This window comes from Lacerta agilis, chromosome 4 (genome assembly GCF_009819535.1).
Source record: "Lacerta agilis isolate rLacAgi1 chromosome 4, rLacAgi1.pri, whole genome shotgun sequence".
Classification (NCBI taxonomy): Eukaryota; Metazoa; Chordata; class Lepidosauria; order Squamata; family Lacertidae; genus Lacerta; species Lacerta agilis.
In genome coordinates this window covers 2,412,470-2,433,229 of record NC_046315.1, presented here as the reverse complement: position 1 = coordinate 2,433,229, position 20,760 = coordinate 2,412,470, and the positions used below count along the sequence as shown (strand labels likewise).

Sequence of the window (20,760 nt, the reverse complement as noted above, 5' to 3'; positions counted from 1 at the left end):
ATTTCCCTCCTACCAGCCCTGCAGAAACGAACAACATTGGTGGCGGGCAGAACTTCCTCCGGCCAATGCTCTCTGCTATGCTGAAGGAAGCCAAATTAATGCTAAGATGCGGGCAAAGGAGAGCTTTCCTCTTGGCGCTAGGAATTTCCAAGGAACAGACAAGGACCTTTTGGCAAGCCTGGGCCTTCATCCAGGGAAAACCACTACTAAGCCACCTGCTGAGACTCCTCACTCTGGAGGCAGAAGGGCCTCAAATACACTGACCACAGGAAGGGACAGCCTGTAATTCAAGATTCTGCCTGCTGCGCCCTCTCCAGCCAACCTGCTAAGCAGCACTGGCTGTACACCATTTCTGCCCACAGGAACCAGCAGATTCCTTATTAGATCCTGGGTCCAGGTGAAAAGCCGCCGCCTTACCCGAATGCTGCGCCAGCCGGCAAGCTTCGCTGATCTGCTTCCCAGTGAGGTAGCTGAAGACGGCCTGGGCAGGACAGTCGTTCTGGGCGAGCGAGACCTCATTCTTGATCCGCTCAGCGGCCGTTTGCGACAGCCAATGGGAGAAGGCTCTCCGGCGCTCCAGAGCAAGGACGTACTCCGTGGGCTCATCTAAGCGGGCCTCCAGCTCCTTCAAGTGGCCCCATAGTGCCTCACACAGGGTCCATACCAAGCACCAGTCTTTCACTGCAGCTGGCGAGAGGGCAAAGAGAGATCAGCACACGACCCTGCAGGCCTGCCCTGCGCTAGCCCATGATGCAGCCGCAAACAGGATCCCAGCCACACACACGCAGCAGGGGGCTCCTAAGGCCATTCAACCATCACCCCACACTGTGGCTTAAATTCTGGACTGTGCACTGCTACCTCTGCTCTGTCCACCACCTGCCACTCTCTGCTTGTGGCCAGCTGTGATCTGGACCATGAAGGTGAGGCCAGAAAAACTCGTGCCACCAAGTCGCCTTGGGCCTTCCAAATCCAATTCTATGAAGGCACCAAGGGCCCGCAAAAGCTTACGCCTGATCCTGCCAAGATGCTGCAGTTCTCTCATTTTGGCCCCTGTAAGTTGCATCCGCAGCAAGAAAGACCAAGGAGTCTCTCCTGTTCCTAGCACCCACCAGCTCTCCATGCATCACAGCTTGGGAGGTCAACAGCAGGAGGCTGGCCTGTTCCAAGAACACCCTGCCTCGCTGTGTCTTCGACAGTGATTTTGCTCTAAGACAGGTGCTGGGGCGTGGAGCCCATGGTGGGACATGAGACGGGGGCATGGAAAGATGCTATACAGTGATTCAGTGCCTGTATGTACCGTCTACCGCTGGCCAAGGCAGGACTGCCTCTTCACAGCCACAGCACAGAGCAGGCTCTCCTCAAAAAGCTGCTTCAAAAAGCCCTCCCCTCAACATGACAGGAGCTCAGCCTGACATTTCCAATTCCTCCAACCCCCCCCCCCCAATCCCTTTCTTTGGCATCCAGTTTTGTGCCCACCTTCTTCCCTTTCTTCTGGGTCTGCAGACGTCTCCGCCGCCCACCTGGCATACTCGTGGATAGCAGCTACGCCAGGGTTGGGGGTCAGGAAAGGGCACGGCTCATCCATGTGGACAGTGCTCTGCTTCAGCTTGATCTCCAGTGGAACAAGGTACGCGTCTGGGTCCTCGTCAGCTGCCTTTCCTTCCAAGCTCAGCTTCTCCACGTGAACCTTAAAGGGAGACTCCGAGAGCCTGCAGAGGCATCGGGAACACGGATCAAGGGAGATGAGCGGCTGCCTGACCTATGGCTCTGTCACGGCAATATTCAATTATTTAAAAATAAACACAGGCTGCCTTTCTAAATAATATGCCCTCAAGGAAGCTTACAAATTAAGCACAGCTTCAAAAGTTTAAGCATGGGGTAAGTAGGTGGTGGGAAGCATTTTCTCAAAGACACCCACATTGCTTCTCCGTTTGTGGGTTTATTCACAAACATCCATTTGATAAAACAGCACAGAATTTCAGCCAAGCCATTAGCTTAAAAGGAGCACCATAAAAAGAAAATATTCATCATGCACAGGCCCTATGCACTGAAAGAGGACAAGAAGGCAAACTCAGCAGTTTCCAACGGTTATAACCATAAAGCTTTGCTGTTTCTAGAGGAGCCAAGTGATGCCAAGGTGCTGTGCTGAGAGAGTTGCCTCTCTATGTTATTGGAAGATGGCAATTTCTGCCAGGAGAGACCAATATGCCCAGTCATGGAAAGGGCTTCTGTTATGCTGCAAGTGAGCTCAGAACAAAGTAGGGAGAGGGAACCTGCTCTGATGAAGGAAGACCAGCACATGACTGCTTTGGGGTTTTCTTATACCCCCCCCCCCAGCAATACATAAATTTTAGGAAATAAACAAAAACCCAGGGCAGGAATGACTGCTCTTGCAGTGCAGCAGGCTGAGAAAAGTGCACGAGGTTCCCCACCTACCCTCTAGGGTGAACAGGTAAGAAGAAATTAGTCCTGCCTCCATGGCAAAAGCCCACATCAGTACAAACTAGACTAGCCAGCCAGATAGCTCAGCTCACTGCATAACACTTTAGAAGACTGATATTTAAGAACAGAAGGACGTCTCACTGTTTAGGAGCAACAGGTGTTGGCAAGAATCCATACTCCATGGACTCGTTGCGGAGATCTTCTGACTCGCTCAATGTGCTCAGCTGCTCCCCGCTGTGGACGAGGATCCGGTTGGGCCCCCAGCCGACACGGAAGGAGCGCCCCATGAAGAGGGCCATATCCTTCAGCAGCCTTCCTTTCCCATAGGTGACAGACTTCTCCAGAGGCACCAGCTCAGGATGCCTGCGGATGCCCACTGTTTTTAGCGGCATGTCGGGATCCAGGCTGTGCATTGCGAATGCGCCAGTCAGCGGAGAACCGACAGACCAAGGTGGGGCAGGAAGAGCACTGCCCAGCAAGGAAGTCCTTGGACTGCGTCTGTCTTGGAGGGAAGTAGTTGGGACACGTAAAGATCCGCCCGAGAGTCTTGATTGCAGCAGCCCGCCAACTAAGGAGGAGAAAGAAGGAAGGCCTTGATTAGGAAGACAAGACTTCTAACAGATCACAATTCTAACACCCCACCCACCCGCTCAAAAGCATGCTTCTGGGCGCAAGTGCGTTGGCTTCTGGTGACCTGAGGGAGGGTTGCAACATGCCTACTGCTCCCCAATTCATGTCCCTGCCTGGACTCGGGCAGCAGCATGTCAAACCAGCTGAAGTTCCCAGGCCTTCATTAAAGGCCAAAAGTTGCAGTCACAATCTTTGACGAATGATTGGTTCAGACCTGTGCATACATCACCTTATTACACAGCTGAATGGGTGAATGGACTCCACGGAAAAGACTGATGTTACCTATGATGGTTAGTTGTCACTCTGGAATCTTAAATCTCGAGTTTCCACAGCAACATGTGAGGAACCCTTATGAGAGCCCTGTAGGTTTCATCCTGAACTTTGCTCAGGTTCTGGGATCATGTCACTTTGCTGGGGACATGTGCATTTATGTCTGTCTATGTGCAGAAATGGTATATGCAGCACTGCTCTGGGATCCCAAACACTCCTGTCTGGTTTTCTTCAGGGTTGGTGAGCCTTGGATCCACCCACCTTCTGTTCTAAACTGATTGCAATGTGTGGGCTTTTTCCTAAATGGATCCCAAATGCTCCCCCTGGTTCAACATTAGAGCAGCCAGAATAATACATCAAGGAACATAGTATTTGTAAACTGACTAATACAGACTGGTCACTGGTGTCTGCAGTGGCACTTTGTGTTGTGAAAAGCCCAAAGGCCTCACTACTCTGTTTAATGACAGATCACCCCCCCCCCCGAAGTGCCTGGGGTGCCTGGGGGGGGGGTTACTCTCCCCCACCCTCCTCAAAACGCTTCCTTACTTCTTTTACTTAATTTATGGGACGCCATTCCAAAAAGTCTTAAAAGTGGCACATACACAGTAGGAAAATTCACAGAGCACAATTGAACAAACATCAAAGTCTTGAAAATGTAGCATTAAGCAATTAATTTTTAATTTAATCCCTTGTTGAACAGAGTCCCAAAGGCCAAGCAATGAGAGGAACTGCCTTGCAGCGAAGTGCTAAGCATAATGTCAGTTTAGCCTCAGAAAGTCTGTCCCAAGCAGAGCTCAGCATTTAAGAACCTTTTTCCCCCTTGGCGCCAGCATCATAGCTGTCAAGTTTTACCTTTTCTCATGAGAAGTCTATTCGGGATAATGGAATTTCCCTTAAAATAAGGGAGAACTTGACAGCTATGGCCAGCATAAAGACCGGGGTTCTTACTGTACCTGAGGGGCGGCTCTTGCGTCCTCGCGTCAAGGAGGAGATGGGAAGTCTTGGGGAACAGAGGTCTTGGGATGTGTCCACTGGTGCAGCTTGCTTGCCAAAACGGTGGTCAAGGATCAGGTCCAAGTCCTCCTCATCCACAAGCAAGGAAGCTTTCATGATCTGGAAACAAGCACAGAGCAAGGTCATCATACATTACAGGGGACTTTTAAAAAGTTGAAGGTTGTTTTCCCCCCTAGTGTGCTTATTCAATATCCACTGACAAAACAATGCTAAAAGCAAGAGAGAAGACCAATGAGTTAAAAAGGAACCTTTGTCCAGTTACTGTAAATGGACCTTTTAGGTTTGCTGACATTCTGAGACCCCCAGTTTGAGGGCTGCATCTTCTGACTGGTGCAAGTATGTTCAGCAGGGGTGGGGAAGCTCTGGCATGGAGGTCGATTCTGGCATGCCGGGAGTCCAATTTGGCCTGTGAGGCCATCTACCCAAACCACACCCACCCACTTCTTTCAGATGCTGAAAGAGAAGCACAGGGATTCTGCATTTGGAGCCCTGATGGTCAGAAATCCAAAGCTCAGGGCCTGGTGTCAAAGTGGTGTCAGAGGGGCAGCCCTGCCCACCTGCCAAATCTGTGCCACCTGGGATGGGGAGAGAAAGATCTGTCCTACTATATGGGGCAGCCTTGGCCAACCTGATGCCTTCTAGATGTATTGAACTGTAACTCCCACCAGCCCCAGCCAGCACAGCAAAGGAGAATCTATGATAGAAACAAACAGATACAGGCCACAGAAGGCTCAGAGCAGAAAGTGTGAAGAGCAGGTGGGAACAAGTGGTGAGGTCTGAGTCCAAGACCAAAGCAGGACCCCACCAGGCAAGCAACACAGACGAGGAGGGGCTCACCTGCAATGTGTGAGGGTTGATGTCCAGAGAGGATGCAATGTGTGCAGAAGCTAGCACTGGTTCCTGGTCCTCTGCAAAACTCTCTTCCGCGACCAAGTCCTGGGCCGGCTCCTGAGTGATGTCTGCCATGTCACTGTCAAATTCCACAACCTTCCCAAGCTGCTCAACATCTGGGCTCTGCAGGCATCAGGAGTTAAGAGGCAATGCAATACAGATCCAAAGCAACGGAGCCCAGCCAGGCCTCCCACCCCAGTTCTGGATGTGGCTGAGTGCCTCACACAGAGCAGCTGCTGAGCTGGCAAAGCCAGTATCATGTGAGGCTGGAGACAGAGGCCAGTGTGGCATTGCCATGTCACAATAGGCGGTGTTAGGCTGCCATCATTATGACTCCTCCACTAAACCGAGTTCCAGGAAACGGCTTCAGGCAGGCAGAGGGAACAAGGCCAACTGTGGAAACCTAAGCTGCTGAAATTCTGACCTATTCCTTTGTTTTATATCTTGCCCTTCCTTGCCAAAATAAACCCCTTTCCTCTACATGCTGCTTCTAGACAAGCAACAAGGCTCACCTGTCCTCTTACATCCTGGATCATCAGGACCAGAAGAGAGAATTGCAGCTAGCTTTGTGGTTGATGCATTAAAATTTGGGGAAATTACTAAAAATGATGTGGCGAGAAAATGAAAAGAAGAGAGAATTGCAGCCAGCCACTCTTGTGCCTTTTCTTCGTCTTCATCATCAGCAAGGAGAGCATAACAAATTTTTGCTTTGGGCAGGGATGGGCGGGGGGGGGGGGGAGGTAGAGCAGAACCCTCGCACTTAACTTGGTCAAAGCCATTTGGAGACACCCCGCCTTGTCCTCTTATTTCAATCTTCCCTTTTACAAGGGCTCCAGGCCACATGATATTTCTTTCTCTTTGATAACAAGTGTTGGAAATGTAAGGAAAGTGTCGGTACCTTTTATCATATGTGGTGGGAATGTAAGAAGGTGAGAGTATATTGGGATATGATATATCATGAGTTAAGAAAAATGTTGAAATATAATTTTGTTAAGAAACCTGAAGCCTTTTTACTAGGTATTATAGGTACAGACATTGAAAAAAAGGACATTAAGCTTTTCCAATACGCAGTGACTGCAGCTAGAATTTTGCTAGCACAAAGGTGGAAACAAGAAGAATTGTCGATGAAAGAAGAATGGACAGTGAAATTGATGGAATATGCAGAACTGGACAAAATGACAGGAAGAATCCGGGAACAGCGGGACCAGAAATTCATCAAAGACTGGTTAAAGTTTACGAACTATTTGAAAGACAATTTGCAATCGAATACGCTAATAGGACTTCAAGAAGTTTTGTAGTTAATGTGTAGAAATATTATTGTAAGTATAGTAGTTAGAGTATGTATGAGATTAATGATAATGTAAGCAATGGAAGATTAAAGAAGTATAATACTAAGATATAATTTTGAAAGCCATGTGGAAGGTCTGAGGGAAGTCACGGCTATGTTAGCCAAAATTGGAAAATGTACATGAATGTATGTTTGATTTTTTTGTTATAGTATAGTATAAAATAAAAAAATATTTAAAATAATAATAATAATAATAATAATAATAATAATAATAATAATAATAAGATATTTCTTTCCCTTACCTTGGAAGGAGGGGCTGGTTTCCCGCCTAGAGCCATTTGCTGAGACGCCAACAGGCCTGGCGGGGGCACTTGAGCCGTTTTCTGTTTCTTTGCCTCCACTTTCGATGGGTGATCCTCCTCTTCCTCGTCAGAATCTTGCAAACCGTATTTTGAGAAGTGAGCCACCTGGGCAGAAACCAAAGCCAGCATGTGTGAGGGCCTGAACTAGTAGCTTGCGGACATCAGAGATTGGGAGCCTGCAGCCGATACTGGGCTCCAGCTCCCATCTGCCGCAGCCAAGAATGGCGCCAATGGTTAAAGGCGATAGGAGCTGGTCTGACAACATCCTGGGTCGCAGAGAAGAAGCACATCCTGTGGCGGATGAAGCACTTCTGAGGAAATCGCCAAAATGGGGCAGTTGGAATTTCGTGTAACAATAGTGTAAATTTGCAATTGTCCCTGCCTTTGGAGTGTGCCTTAAAATCTTACAGGCCAAGGAAAGAAAAAAGGTTTGGTATGGAAGCTGGTTCCATTTACTTATACACAGCTGTTATTACCTTGAATACCCACGAACCAGTTTCAGGGCGGTACTCCTTGAACTGGGCACCCTGCTTCCGGGAGACAGCCTCCAGCCTGCCTTCGTAGTTCATTTCGGTTAGCCGTTCTGGGCTCTTTATCAGGCAACGCGAGGTTTTGTCAGTGGGCCAAACACCATCCAAAGTGACCTCAGCTCTCCTGTTAAGAAACAAAGAGGGTTGGGAAGCCGGAGAGGCAAACACTCCTAACATATGCATGTTCACAGTTAACGTGAGCCAACACTAGGCTGGTGTATATTTACCTGTTCAATCCTTTCCCAATGGGTGGCTTCTGTTCATCATCTGGGTAGACAATCACTTCTTTCCGACGGATGTGCACAATCTCATCCAGGTTCAAGTTAGTCAGGTTCACTTCGCCTTCAAAGTAGATTGAGCCGTAGCCTAGGGAGGAGATGAACAGATTAGATGACCCTTGGGGGCCCCTTCCAACTCTACAATTCTATTATCTCAGCATCAGCTTAGCCCGGAGCGCTGTTGCAACAAAGCTATGGAAGCTCATTGGTCAACTGTGCGCAATCACCAGAACCGGGTGTGTTTTAGAAATCTATGCAAGAAGCACGCAAGCTGCAGCAGGAGTCTGGTGGCAACTCCCAGAAAGGTCTATGGGGGGGGGGCAAACACCTAAATCAGCCCCCGGGCAGTTAACGCCGCAAATCAGGTTTTGAAATTATGTACTTGGGAGCGCCATTTATGCATCCAAGCAACTTTTAATTTGTGCACACTGTGTGCAGCTTTGTCATCTGTACTGTAGATCCCTGTTACTGTGATCACATTCAAGAGTTGATGGGTTTAAGGGCATGTACACTGCATGTGCTGCAATATACAGTGGTACCTCGGGTTAAGTACTTAATTCGTTCCGGAGGTCCGTTCTTAACCTGAAACCGTTCTTAACCTGAAGCACCACTTTGGCTAATGGGGCCTCCCGCTGCCACCGCTGCGCCGCCAGAGCACGATTTCTGTTCTTATCCTGAAGCAAAGTTCTTAACCTGAAGCGTTATTTCTGGGTTAGCAGAGTTTGTAACCTGAAGTGTATGTAACCTGAAGTGTGTGTAACCCGAGGTACCACTGTACTATTATTATTAACTTGAGGAAAGAGACTGTAGGGACTCAACCACTATGACTAATATCTAAGAACCAGATTACTTGAAATGCTTAGAGGGGAATTCTTCTGACCCTTCCTGACAAAATGGGGGCAGGGGCTTGAGGGACCTTTCCCCCTCGTCAACACACAGGAACCTTTAGAGCAGACTCCGGTAAACTGTTGTGTGAATGGCCCGAGTGATCCTAGAGACATGCCTAGTACTTTAACCATGTTTCAATGGCCCAAATTCTGCTCCTCTTAAGCTAGGCAGTTACTTGACCTTCATCCAGGTGGGACTTACCTGGGCTTTTGGAAAGGCAGTTTCAGCAGAAAAGGTCTTTGTGCAGGGAAGCAACCTTACCTTTTCGGCCAATGGTGAAGTCTGTCACAATGCATTCTCCTTTGTCGTTTGTCATTTTGGCCAATTCTTCCATGGATGGAATGGTGTAGTAGCCAACTCGGGTTAAAACAATTCCTAAAAGAACCAAAACTGGTTGAAGTTCACTCCTTTCAGCAACTTCTGCAACAGGCAAACTGATTCATTTGCAGGCCAGAACAGCAAAGAAATGAGCCACAGAGAAAGCAGATGGAGCTACTTCAAGATTATAATGCATATGCTAAAGAGTTTGAAAGGGAGCGATAAAGGGACTCACTGAAGGCACTTTAGATTTACAACTGACTAAGGAGAAAAACACTCAAGACTACCTTAACCAAACACTGCCTCTGCAGCACATTGCGAAGTGATTCAGTACCTATTAAAATTAGTTATGAAAAATGACAGCCACAAATCTTGCAGCATTCCTAGAAACACCTCAATGTTAGAAATGTTTTGGTTTTATTTTGGTAAGGCTGCAGGTGCAATCTGATGGTACAGATCCAGTTGCATGGCCTTGTATTGCCATGCTAGGGAAGGCAATACGTGGGCGGGGCAGGGGAGAGAGGGGGGAAAGATGAAAGAAGCAGTAACTAGGATCTGGGTTCAAACTCACTGCCAGTGTTGGCAGCACTAAGCTATATAGACATCTGGTCTGACACAATGTAAACATGCTCCTTACACCCTTGGATAATTCACAAGACCATTTTCTCAAAGGCCTCTCAATCCAAGCTGACTTTTGCAGCTAGAGCGGTTTGGTGCATTGAAACCTGCACCGTCTTGGATCACAGGTCATCAAAACCTTCAGAAGGCCAAGCTCAGTGTTTGAAAATAATAGAAACACCAAGATTTGCTTTTTAAAAGAAGGAAGTGTCATTTGAAGGAGATCCAAGGGTAGAAAAGTATGACCAGACACAGTTTGAAGGACTGCAAATGACAATGCACATTAATTATAAGCAGCCTCCCCACCACCACCATTCCTCTGCACAATTCCTGCTTTTCCCAGTCTGTGCTTGGGGGCATTTCTGGGGGGAGAAGAGCCAGACCACCAGAAGAACCACCTGCCTCACCTGCCGGATGAGCCTGGTGCATGCCCTCCGCCTCCTCTTCCTGGTCCTCCTGCAGGGACTCCTCGTGGTAGGAGGCATCCTCGCTGCTGCCTTCCAGCCCGTTCCGCAGGGCAGGACGCAAGTTCAGGGCGAGGAGGGTGTCATCCACGTTGTTGTGGTGCTTGTGCATGGCGTTCTCGGGGGTCTGTGGGATGGGCTTGGCAATGGGGTTGGAATAGTACCGCGTGACTTCACGAGGACGGTCCTCCTCCTCCTGCTGCTCTCCATCCTGCCTGTGGATCTCATCAACTGACCGGGAAAGGAAGTTGAATCTGAGGAAGACACAACATTTAAGGTCAGCCACGCGAGCCCCAAAGAAAAAGCTTCAATAACCGAAATACAAACACAACCGCTGTAAAAAATAAACACTAGCTGCCTAAATGGTAATGAACTTCTTGAGCATGAGTTTCTGCATGGATGGAAAGCAAAGGCAACAACTGAACCAGGAGTTAGAAACCTGATGCAGGATTTATTGTGTGTACTGACCATCAGCTGTTAAGGGAACAGATCCATGCTCAGACCAAACCAATTCTGGCATTGCAGTGCAGTCCTTTTAACACTGACAAAGTAGAAGGAGGAATGTCGCCTACAGACAGCCACCCAATCTCAAACAGCTCCTCACCCACAATAATACAACAACAGGACTCAACATGGACACTGGTAGCAGAGCCTGCAATAAACCCAGATGCCAACTTTGCTGCCACATAAACCCGGACAATGCCATTACTGGCCCCAACAACATCAAACATACCATCTCAGGACTATTTAATTGCTCATCTTCCAACATTGTGTATGCAATCAAATGCCAACAGTGCCCTTCAGCTCTCTATATTGGACAAACAGGCCAAACCCTACGCCAAAGGATAAATGGACATAAATCTGATATCAGGAATCACAAGACAGAGAAACCAGTAGGAGAACACTTCAATCTCCCAGGACATTCTATAAAAGATCTCAAAGTAGCTGTCTTAATACAAAGAAATTTCAGAAATAGACTGGAAAGAAAAGTGGCTGAATTGCAACTTATCACCAAACTTAAAACCATGGAGAAACCTGGTCTGAACAAAGACATTGGATTCTTATCTCATTATACATAACAAAGCTATCTTTAGCCATCTCACCCCTTGCCTTTCCCTGCAAGACTAATTGCAGCCAAGTCGTTAACAGGTTTTCCACGCCTATCAGCTGATCACCCATTCCCACCACCCTTCTGAGTAATACCCCTCCCCACTCCCTCATTATATTTAAGGGTCTGGTGACTTCTGTTTCAGTGTATCTGAAGAAGTGTGCATGCACATGAAAGCTCATACCAAGAACAAACTCAGTTGGTCTCTAAGGTGCTACTGGAAAGAATTTTCTATTTTGTTTCGACTATGGCAGACCAACACGGCTACCCACCTGTAAAGTAGAAGCCTGATGTCACCACTGCCTTTAAAAAATGCTCATTGTGAAATTGCTTTGAAATGGATATTGTTCTAACTTAAATGAAATGCATTTCCCAAATACATAGCAGCTCCTATATGAAAACGTGATCTTTTCTGGACCAAGTGCCCCCTCTTTATTCTGTATGGGAGAGTTGGAGGGAATTGGGAGTTTATCCCATTCCTATTTCACATGCACACAGTCCAAGGGCACAAGCCCGCAGTACCATGACATCCTCTGCTTTCTCTATAAATTAAGTTTCTAATAGTCCAGGCTACTCAAGGTAAGACTTGAAAGGGTGTGAGCAATGCTCAGCAAGATCTCTGAAGACACACAGAGAGAACGCTGAGCAGGATTTCCAGGAACGGTGGCTCCTCCGCCCCTTTTCATAAGTACAGGCAACTCTCAGCTTACATGGAGGTTACATTCCGCAGGTAAGTGCATAAAGCCAAAACTGCATATAGTCAAAATATATGGGGTTCAGTGGCAGGCGAGATCCCCAGTCTTTCTCACCCCCACCCCCACGACGCCTAATCCGTTTTACACAGTGTGAGCATTACTCAGGCAACACAAGGGGCGCAATGTTCCCAGTGCCAAGGCTAGAAGACTTCCTCGTGGTTTAAACGCAACAACCGCAGATGGAACTACGCCTTTAAGGCCGAGTTCGCTTACTTCAAAAAGGAAAACCTGACCAAGGCGCCCCCCCCTTTTAAGGTGTCCATGCAGACATACCGTTCTCCGTTCTCTGGGTACTCCGAGGGAGAGGCAAGGTCATCAGCTTCACAGTTGGTCGGAGAGAAAAGGCTGCTGGCCTTGATACTCTTCAAAACTAGCTTCTTAATGCTTTTCCTAAGAAAGAGCAAAAAGACAGAGGAGAAATTCATCACTGCTGCCTCACTCCCTTACCCCCCCTTTCTTAGTTCAACTTATTTCAAAGCTGTCAAGATCGTTTCCCTGATTCAACACATGCGTAGGTACATAAAAGTCCAGCTTTTGGGGATCATTAATAACCAGGCCGGCAGGATGGTTAGTGTTAGTTCAACTTATTTTTAATCGCATCCCCCATCACACTGCAGATCTGGACTGTGGAAGCCCTTCTCTCCCCCACTGCAAGAGACTGGAGGCTTTAGCTGGGCCAGCTGTATGTGTGGTTTTCTTATTTATTTAATGGCATTAAAGAGCTCCTTTTTGAACTATTTTTTGCTGTGAAAAAGATGACTGATAAGAGATGCCAGTGGTCTTTACCCGGTGGGCTGTGACCTATAATTGGGTTGCAACTTAACCCAGAGTGGGCTGCTGCACCACCGCATATATCGTGCTGAAGAGTTCAGGAGGAGCCACTGTGCCAACTGAAGCGTGCATTCTGGCTTTAATCCAGCTCTTGTTGGCCGTAATTGGTACTTGTTACTCCGTTCAAGATCATTAAGTACCAATTACCTCCAGCAAGAGCTGGATCAAAGCCAGAATGCAACACAGTTCAAGGCCATCGAGATATTCTGCCGGGAACCTCACACTTCAGGTTTGCAGGCACCCCAAGCCACCTCAGCGTATAAAGAAGTCTGGACCCGACACTTACTTGGGCATGAAGGCCCCGTTCGACAGGGCTGGCTCATCGTCATCCAGGCCGTCAAACAGGTGGGATTTAGAGGAGCCCGTGGTCTGCAAAGCTTTCGGACGCACCCTGGTCGCAGGGCGAGGAGTCAGCTTGTAGTGAGTAGGGGTGGTCAATGCCTTCTGGGCTGCTGGATTGGTTGGCTTCAGTCTCTGTACACACACACACACAATTGCAAACTTGAGGCAGCTATCCTATCAGATTCTCTCGTCCGCTTTTACTGCAACCTCCTTTTCCTTCTCCCTCCCCAACAAACAGGCTGCTAACAGCGGGAGAGGCAGACCGCTTCTGCAAGAGGCCCGAGTTGATTGCTCACCCCCAAGTTTGTAACTTAATTATGCACTGTGTGAAGAAGTACTTTCTGGCGCCTGTCCTGAATCAGTTTTAGCCCTGGATTCCAAATTAGAAAAGCCTCCTCGGACCCTTTCCCGACCTGGCATAATCTAGTCACCCTCTCAGACATGTCCCCTTCTCCCACGACAAACCTCCTCTTTCTTCTTTGGGTCAGACATCGGGTTTCTGAAGAGAGGGGAATCCCCAAAGGGCGAGTATGTCAAGCTGTTGAGGTGCTGCTGAAGAATCGCTTGCTGAGCGGCTGAAGCGTTTGGGTCGGTCAAAGCTGAATGAATGAGAGGGGAAGATGTCAGCCCAATATCCCCCCAAGGGGTTGTAGCAAGTCGCTGACGGAAGAGCAGGTGCGTGCTATGGAGCAGGTAATCTAAGTGGGGAATGTCCTATCCTTCCCTAGAAGCTGCATCCACTGCACTGACAAAAGTAATCCAATAAAAACAAAATGTTAGCAGGGCTTATAGGTACAGCTACAAGCCGTTCTCTTAATCCAGGGGTCCCCAAACTAAGGCCCAGGGGCCGGATCCGGCCCAATTGTCTTCTAAATGCGGCCCGTGGATGGTCCAGGAATCAGTGTGTTTTTACATGAGTAGAATGTGTCCTTTTATTTAAAATCCATCTCTTGGTTATTTGTGGGGCATAGGAATTCATTCATATATTTTTTTCAAAATATAGTCCGGCCCCCCACAAGGTCTGAGGGACAGTGGACCGGCCCCCTGCTAAAAAAGTTTACTGACCCCTGTCTTAATCCCTCGGGTTTTGGCGATATGAGGTAGAAACTTCAGTTGGAAACCACTTTGGGGAATTATTAACTTAGCCCTGGAAACCTCTCACTGCATTTCCAACACGTGCCACACTTTGATGAATTACATTCCCGACCATTTGGAATTTGCCACCAAGCCACATGTGCGCCAAATGCGTGGCTGGCTCCAGCATTTCAAAGAACAGCAGCTGGCTTTCCATACAAAAATGGGACTGATGGGAGCTGGAGTCCAACGCTCAGGGTGACCTCATGCAGGGCCACTCTTCCACTTAAGTCCAGGCTATTCGTTTGTTAATGAGACACTTACCCACCGCAGGCTGGGGAGCTCCAAAGCCCAGAGTAGCTGTTGACGTATTAAATCCAGGGGCGCCAAAGGCTCCTGTCCCCAGCGTACTCCCTAGTTTAGGCTGGGTGCTCCCAAACAGCGAAGTCTGTCCAGCGTTCAGGGCTACAGGAAGCAAGAGAAACGGAGCAGGTTGTGGAACATCAACATGCGCAACCAGCAGCAAAACAGACATAAGCAGCCCTCCTCCCCTACAGACAGTTCAAAGGGGGACGTCATTTTTAGTGCTCCAAGGAACTGCTCTCCTTCCTCACCACCAGCTTGGCTTAATGGCCAGAATTCATTTCAGGAGCAAGAATGTTAAGGATGTGTGCTATGAATCCAGACCATTCCTCTCTATAATGGAGAAGTGGTTTTGCTAACTGAAGCTCTCACAGGTGTGTCACTCTTTACAATAAGGACAGGAGCTGTGTGTGAGTGAGTTGGAACATACCGACATCGACAACCACCACAAAGTTAGCTGGAGCGTCCAACATATTCAGTGACTAGAATGGCACAAGCAGCAGTAAGATAAAGGCGGCAAGAATTTGGTGTGGGGGGGATAGCAGTTTAGGGAAGGAAGGAAGGAAAGTGGAAGGGTGCCGATGGATTTGCAACTGCTGGAACCTTGCTGTTATGTTTAGTGAATCCCAATCATTAAATCAGAAACCTGGCTAAGTGCCTAACAAGTGAGAGAGAGGAAAGGGGAAAGCAGCTTCTGAGGGTGGCATCTTTCTATTCTTTACCTGTTCCAAATCCTGTTCCAAGTCCCGTGCCCAGAGCCCCAGCTGCAGGCTTGTTCCCAAACAGGCTATTTCCCGTGGTGTTTGCACCGAAACCTGCAAGTAAAGAACGGCAAGTGGCTGTGTCTGTCACCCAGGCCCCTCTCTCTTCCATGCAAGTGTTTGTTGTGTGTTTTAATATTTTGTTGGGAGCTGCCCCAAGTGGCTGGGGCCACCCAGTTGAATGGGCGGCATATACATAATAAAATTACTATCACTCTTACTATTGTTAGTATTACTCTTATTATTACTATTATTGGGATGCGGATGGCGCTGTGGTCTAAACCACACAGCCTAGCGCTTGCTGATCAGAAGGTCAGCGGTTCGAATCCCTGCGACGGGGTGAGCTCCCGTTGCTCGGTCCCAGCTCCTGCCCACCTAGCAGTTCGAAAGCACGTCAAAGTGCAAGTAGATAAATAGGGACCGCTCCGGCGGGAAGGTAAACGGCGTTTCCGTGCGCTGCTCTGGTTCGCCAGACGCGGCTTAGTCATGCTGGCCACATGACCCGGAAGCTGTCTGCGGACAAACACCGGCTCCTTTGGTCTATAGAGCGAGATGAGTGCCGCAACCCCAGAGTCATCCACGACTGGACCTAACAGTCAGGGGTCCCTTTACCTTTACTACTATTATTACACAAGGCACAACACATGGTCTGCCTGACATCACTAGCACACACACAACCCACTTCCATCTCCAGAGGATGAAAGAAAATGGGGTTGCCTTTCACTCAAAAGTAGTGTCCAGTTGAGAGGTTCCCGTTGTTGTCATCTGTACCCAGGAATTTTATTAGCTGCAGCATGAGCTGCTGTTCCAAGAAGGCACAAATGCCTCCCAGACTCCCCAGGGAAGTCTGTCACCAAGACATTGGAGGAGGATAACCCCTGGAAGGAATGAGAAGGGCTCTGAACTCTCTCCAGCTGCCTCCCCACACCTCTCCAATCACCAACAGAGAGGCAGGGAAAATGTACTGCTGTTTTTTGGGGAAAGCCTCCGAGTATGTTTTCCATGGATCTGAGGAAGGCCCCAAGCTTGTATAAGAGACAGAGACACTCAAAATGAAACTCTTGCCAAAAGCAAGGCCAGAAGCCCCTGGGCTCTCGCAGCTGCCTGCCTTGTAGCATGGCTTACTGACACAGAACTTAAGACCCACAAACCGCATAATCTCACATAAACTAGTCTGCCACATACCATGTGCTATACTCAATGCAACAACGATAGATTTAAGGCTCTTTACGTGACTATGCCAAAGGGAAAGCAATTGTTTAATCAGTTACCAAACATCCCAGTCGTGGTTGTTCCAAACGAGGGCGCGCTGGTTGTCGTGGTTCCAAATCCAGCAGGCTTGTTGCTGAAGAGGGACTGAAGGAGAAATATGCATTCTAAACGTCACAGGGTCTCTTTCTCTTTTCCCTGCCCACAGCCCCCGTCTTGGTCACAAAGGGATATTAGCTTTTTCTCAGTTAGCAGCCAATCGTAGAAATGTTACATTAGAATCGTAGCGTGTTTTAAACATTTGGAAAGGGTGTGCAACCATCCACAGAACGCACAATATCAGCTATCTCTCCCTACTGAACTACGTCTGGGCCACAGCAGCAGTTTGGTGTCGGCGTAGGACGGCTGCATAGTGCACAGTGCTGAGCAAGAGGGCAGCGGGTGGGGAAGAGCATGCAAGAGTCCCCTCTTCCCTCTCATCAACCAGCACTGCCTCGGCCACTAGGATAAGCCATTCTGGATACTGCTTGCAGTGGTTGGGGTTAGGGTTGCCCTGGCCTAGCTAGGAAAGTCTTTCCTTGCCTGAGGAAGGTGCCTGCCGAGACAAACCTCCGTCCAGCACTTAAGGTAGGAGGGAGGAAAACTACTTGGTGATGAATCCCACTATGCCCTCATTGATGTGCAGAGCAGCGCCACCTCTAGCACTCCCTTCCCAGTGCTCCCTAGAGAGTCTGAAACAATGGTGTCCCCACTGGTTCTCTCTGTCCCACCAGGTGCCTACAAGGTGTAGTAAAGAACCAGGCTGAAGGAGAGAAGATGGAACGGAGCAAAAGGCAGTAGGATTAGAGCAGAGAGAGAGAGAGAGAGTAGATTTGAATGTGTGGATAGAGGCGGGGACAAAAATAAATGAGAGAAAGCCAGAGACAGCATGGTATATTCGGTGTAAGAATCACATGTTCTCTGCCTGGCAAGCAGTGAGTGAGCGTCGGAGTGGCGTGCCCCCACCCCTCACATTGATGCTTGAACTACAGATCCCTGTTCCATCCAAAAATGAGTAGTTGTGGTTTAACATCAGTTTTCTACATAGGTCCAAACTTTGTTCAACCTGATCTGCAGAGATTTAAAACCCTAGTTAGGAAACGGGTATTAAACCACAGTTCCCCACTGGGGATGCAAAGGAGAAGTGTAGTTTGAATTAACCAGGAAAAGTGTGTCATGGGAGCCGGGTGCACACAGTTGAGAAACTCAGGTCAGGTCTGCTAAATTATGGTTCAGAGTGCCAAGAAATGATGTCTAGACTAGGCAGTCGCTCTCAGTTTACAGGCTTGTTAGGCTTTTTGCAAAATCTTCCAAGAGTTGTTCAAAGCCAAAACTATTGGACCTTTTCTAAACCATCGACCAACATTGCAATGACCACCACTGGAAAAGCACTTGCAAAAACACCAATGAGCACAAGTGTGTCACGAGCGAAAAGAAACAAGCTACTTCCACGCCCCTGAGGACCTCATTACTCCCAGCTGACATACCGAGCCACCAACACCAAATCCTGTATTGGGTTGTCCAAAGAGACCTGTCCCAGTTCCAAAGGCAGTAGCAGTGTTCGTATTGGTAGCTGTTCCAAAAAGGCTTCCCGTTTGTGAGGGCTGTGTTGCTCCAAATAAACCCTGCAAACATTAGGGGATGTTTGAGAAAGATACGCTACAACTTATCCTTAAAAAAACAAAACAAAAAACAAAAACTAAGCAGTAGTTGTTCTGGAAATTTGAACAAACTCAGTTGGTCTCTAAGGTGCTACTGGAAAGAATTTTTGATTTTGTTTTGACTATGGCAGACCAACACGGCTACCCACCTGTAACTGGAAATTTGGGACAACTGTTTTTGCACCATGATGATTTTTACACAAGGGAAATATGGGCTCTGCTTGTGGCTACTGAAGAGACCAGAGGTGCTTGCATTTGGTTCAGCTAAGTGTAGCATTAAAGCATGCAGGAAAGCAGCCTACCTTCATCTTAGCCACTGTGTCGTGGAAAATACTGAGGCTTGAATTTGTGCATGCCAGATTGTTTCTGAATGGAGGTTCGGATCTGGGCAGAAAGGCACCTGAAGGTTGCCATCATTCATATGGAAAGAAACAGTGTGGCCCCTCACAAACCAACAAACCTGAACACACTGAACACCCGCCCACCCACGAGTTGTCTTTGGTTGTCTTTGCTTTCCCAAAGCATATGAAGGTTGCTTATCTCTTCCGCTCAGCAGCTCATTCCCCACAAAGCTTTGCCAACTTCCCTTTCCAAGCCACTAACGCCTGGCATCCTTTGCCCGTAACAGGGAAACTCCTTCAATACAGGGTTTCTGGTTGTGACTGGATGCATCTATTAAAGGTCTGAAACCTTCACAGAAAAGGCCACTTGAATTATTTGACCGTCCAGTTCCATTTCATCTGTAACCAGAAGTCCCCTCTCTCGCTTATGCATTTCTACTTGTACCCAAGAGAGAAAGCAGCAAAGGAAGATATTAGCCTGCCCTAGAGACATTAAAGTCAGTGAAAAGTCAGAATGACTGCCAGGCTTCCAGGCTTCTTGGGAGAGGTAAGATAATTTGAGTGTGTGTTTGCTTGCGTGCCTACCAGGCAACTGGTATATTGCTGAAAACAAACTATTTCATAACTTGGGAGGCCTGCTATGGCTCCATTTCATAGTGAAAAAGTATGTGCTTTGCATATGAAGTGTTGAAATCTCCAACTAAAGGATCTTGTGTTGGAGAGAACTTCTGCTTGGAGACTCTGGAGCCAGTTGCCAGTTAGATGGACCATGGCTCTGACTTGTGACAAGGCAGGCCTTTATCTCCTAACCCTCAATATTGCTTATGAAATATTCAACAGATACAAAAATGGCAAAATAAGGCAACCTGCTGTGCTAAGGAGCAAGCTGGAGAATAAAATAGCGCTGTACAAGAAAAAGTAACAGGCCGAGCAAAGAGAATTTCCCCGGAGAGTTCTTAGAAAAAGGCTGCAGAAACCAAGACAACCAGGTAAGCAGGAGTTAGGCAGAAAGTAAAGACTCCAAGGTTGTTACAACAGTCCTTGCTACCTTACCATTGTGTTTGTGTTGGGTTGTCCAAGGGTGCTGGTGTTCCCAAACGAAAAGCCTGCGTTTGGCGCAGTCGTGGCCTGGCCGAAAGGCTTGTTGAAGAGGCTGGTGGTTTGTTGAGCCGGACCAAAGAGGCCTCCTGTTCCTGTTCCAAAGCCCGTCGTACCTGAAACAAAATGCCAAAGCAAATTATATATATACACCTTGAGGCATCCATGTCCCTGGCACTTCACAGAGTATACCCCTCAAGGAGCCCGCAATCCAAATTTCAACAGTGGGAGAGGCAGGATAGGTTTCAGAGGATGATGGTGAGTAGCTGCAGCTACCGTATTTTTCGCTCCATAAGGTGCACCGGACCATAGGGCGCACCTCGTTTTTAGAGGAAACAAGAAAGAAAAATATTTTTCTGGTTTTCCTTCTCTAAAAGCCCTGGGGGTTTTTTTGAGGGGGGGGGGGTTTGAGGATCAGCTAAAAGTTTTGCAGCTTTTTTTGCAAAGGGAAAAGCCCTGTTATTTGAGGATCAGCAAAAAGTTTTGCAGCTTTTTTGCAAAGGGAAAAGCCCTTTTTTGAGGATCAGCTAGAGGTTTTGCAGCTTTTTTGCAAAGGGGGAAAAGCAAAGAGGAAAAGCCCCATTTTTATGGGGTTCAACTCACATTACTAAAAAATCTTAAGGAAAGGGAGCCATTTCTACAGTTTCCAGACAGATAATCTAATCAGCCAGTCACATGTCGCTGGGGAAACAAACAACCTACCTCTGCAGCACATTCAACAAAGGAGGCCTGGGCAAGGCTGCTGAGTGGGTTCCTTTCAACATCCCCTTTTCTCTTTGTAAAAAAAAAACAGCACGATGTGCTTTGGGCCCCTGGGCAATTCAGCTCTAGGGACCACCATTTGCTCCATAAGACACACAGATATTTCCCCTTACTTTATAGGAGGAAAAAAGTGTGTCTTATGGAGCAAAAATTATGGTACATTTTATTTTATTTTTTAAAAAAATTATAACCTGATTTTCACATCTGGCTCTCAAAGCAACTTACAAAAAATAAAAACATACGACACACAAAATATAAAACATGAATTAAAACATCAGAGAATAAAACTGTTTTAACTTGGTGTCTGAAACTCAGCAGGGATGGCACCTGCCTGATTTCTAGCAGGAAGGCATCCCACAGATTCGGAGCTACCACACCAATGGTACAGCTCCTCACATGCACTTAGGCATTTGTTTTGAGCAG

The 20,760-nt window shown here is 47.7% G+C and overlaps 1 protein-coding gene and 1 pseudogene across 5 annotated transcripts in view; both read right to left on the bottom strand.

Moving 5' to 3' along the window:
- The window catches only part of LOC117044872, a 934,741-nt pseudogene that overhangs the window by 98,201 nt on the left and 815,780 nt on the right, over window positions 1-20,760 (bottom strand).
- NUP98 (nucleoporin 98 and 96 precursor) overlaps window positions 1-20,760 on the bottom strand; it is a 46,099-nt gene that overhangs the window by 10,742 nt on the left and 14,597 nt on the right. For 2 of the 5 annotated variants that reach the window (XM_033145651.1, XM_033145652.1), the window contains exons 9-26: window positions 19,531-19,691; window positions 17,963-18,100; window positions 16,499-16,583; window positions 15,189-15,281; window positions 14,428-14,568; window positions 13,495-13,628; window positions 12,974-13,161; window positions 12,130-12,246; window positions 9,937-10,247; window positions 8,855-8,968; window positions 7,655-7,793; window positions 7,374-7,551; window positions 6,838-7,002; window positions 5,194-5,370; window positions 4,296-4,455; window positions 2,584-3,010; window positions 1,477-1,709; window positions 418-681 (exon numbers count right to left, since the gene is read on the bottom strand). In XM_033145651.1, the coding sequence (XP_033001542.1) occupies window positions 418-681; window positions 1,477-1,709; window positions 2,584-3,010; window positions 4,296-4,455; window positions 5,194-5,370; window positions 6,838-7,002; window positions 7,374-7,551; window positions 7,655-7,793; window positions 8,855-8,968; window positions 9,937-10,247; window positions 12,130-12,246; window positions 12,974-13,161; window positions 13,495-13,628; window positions 14,428-14,568; window positions 15,189-15,281; window positions 16,499-16,583; window positions 17,963-18,100; window positions 19,531-19,691 (3,225 nt within the window). Of the gene's footprint in view, window positions 1-417; window positions 688-1,476; window positions 1,710-2,583; window positions 3,011-4,295; window positions 4,456-5,193; window positions 5,371-6,837; window positions 7,003-7,373; window positions 7,552-7,654; window positions 7,794-8,854; window positions 8,969-9,936; window positions 10,248-12,129; window positions 12,247-12,973; window positions 13,162-13,494; window positions 13,629-14,427; window positions 14,569-15,188; window positions 15,282-16,498; window positions 16,584-17,962; window positions 18,101-19,530; window positions 19,692-20,760 lie in introns of all 5 variants that reach the window. The other 3 variants (XM_033145650.1, XM_033145649.1, XM_033145653.1) reach the window with 2 other exon arrangements.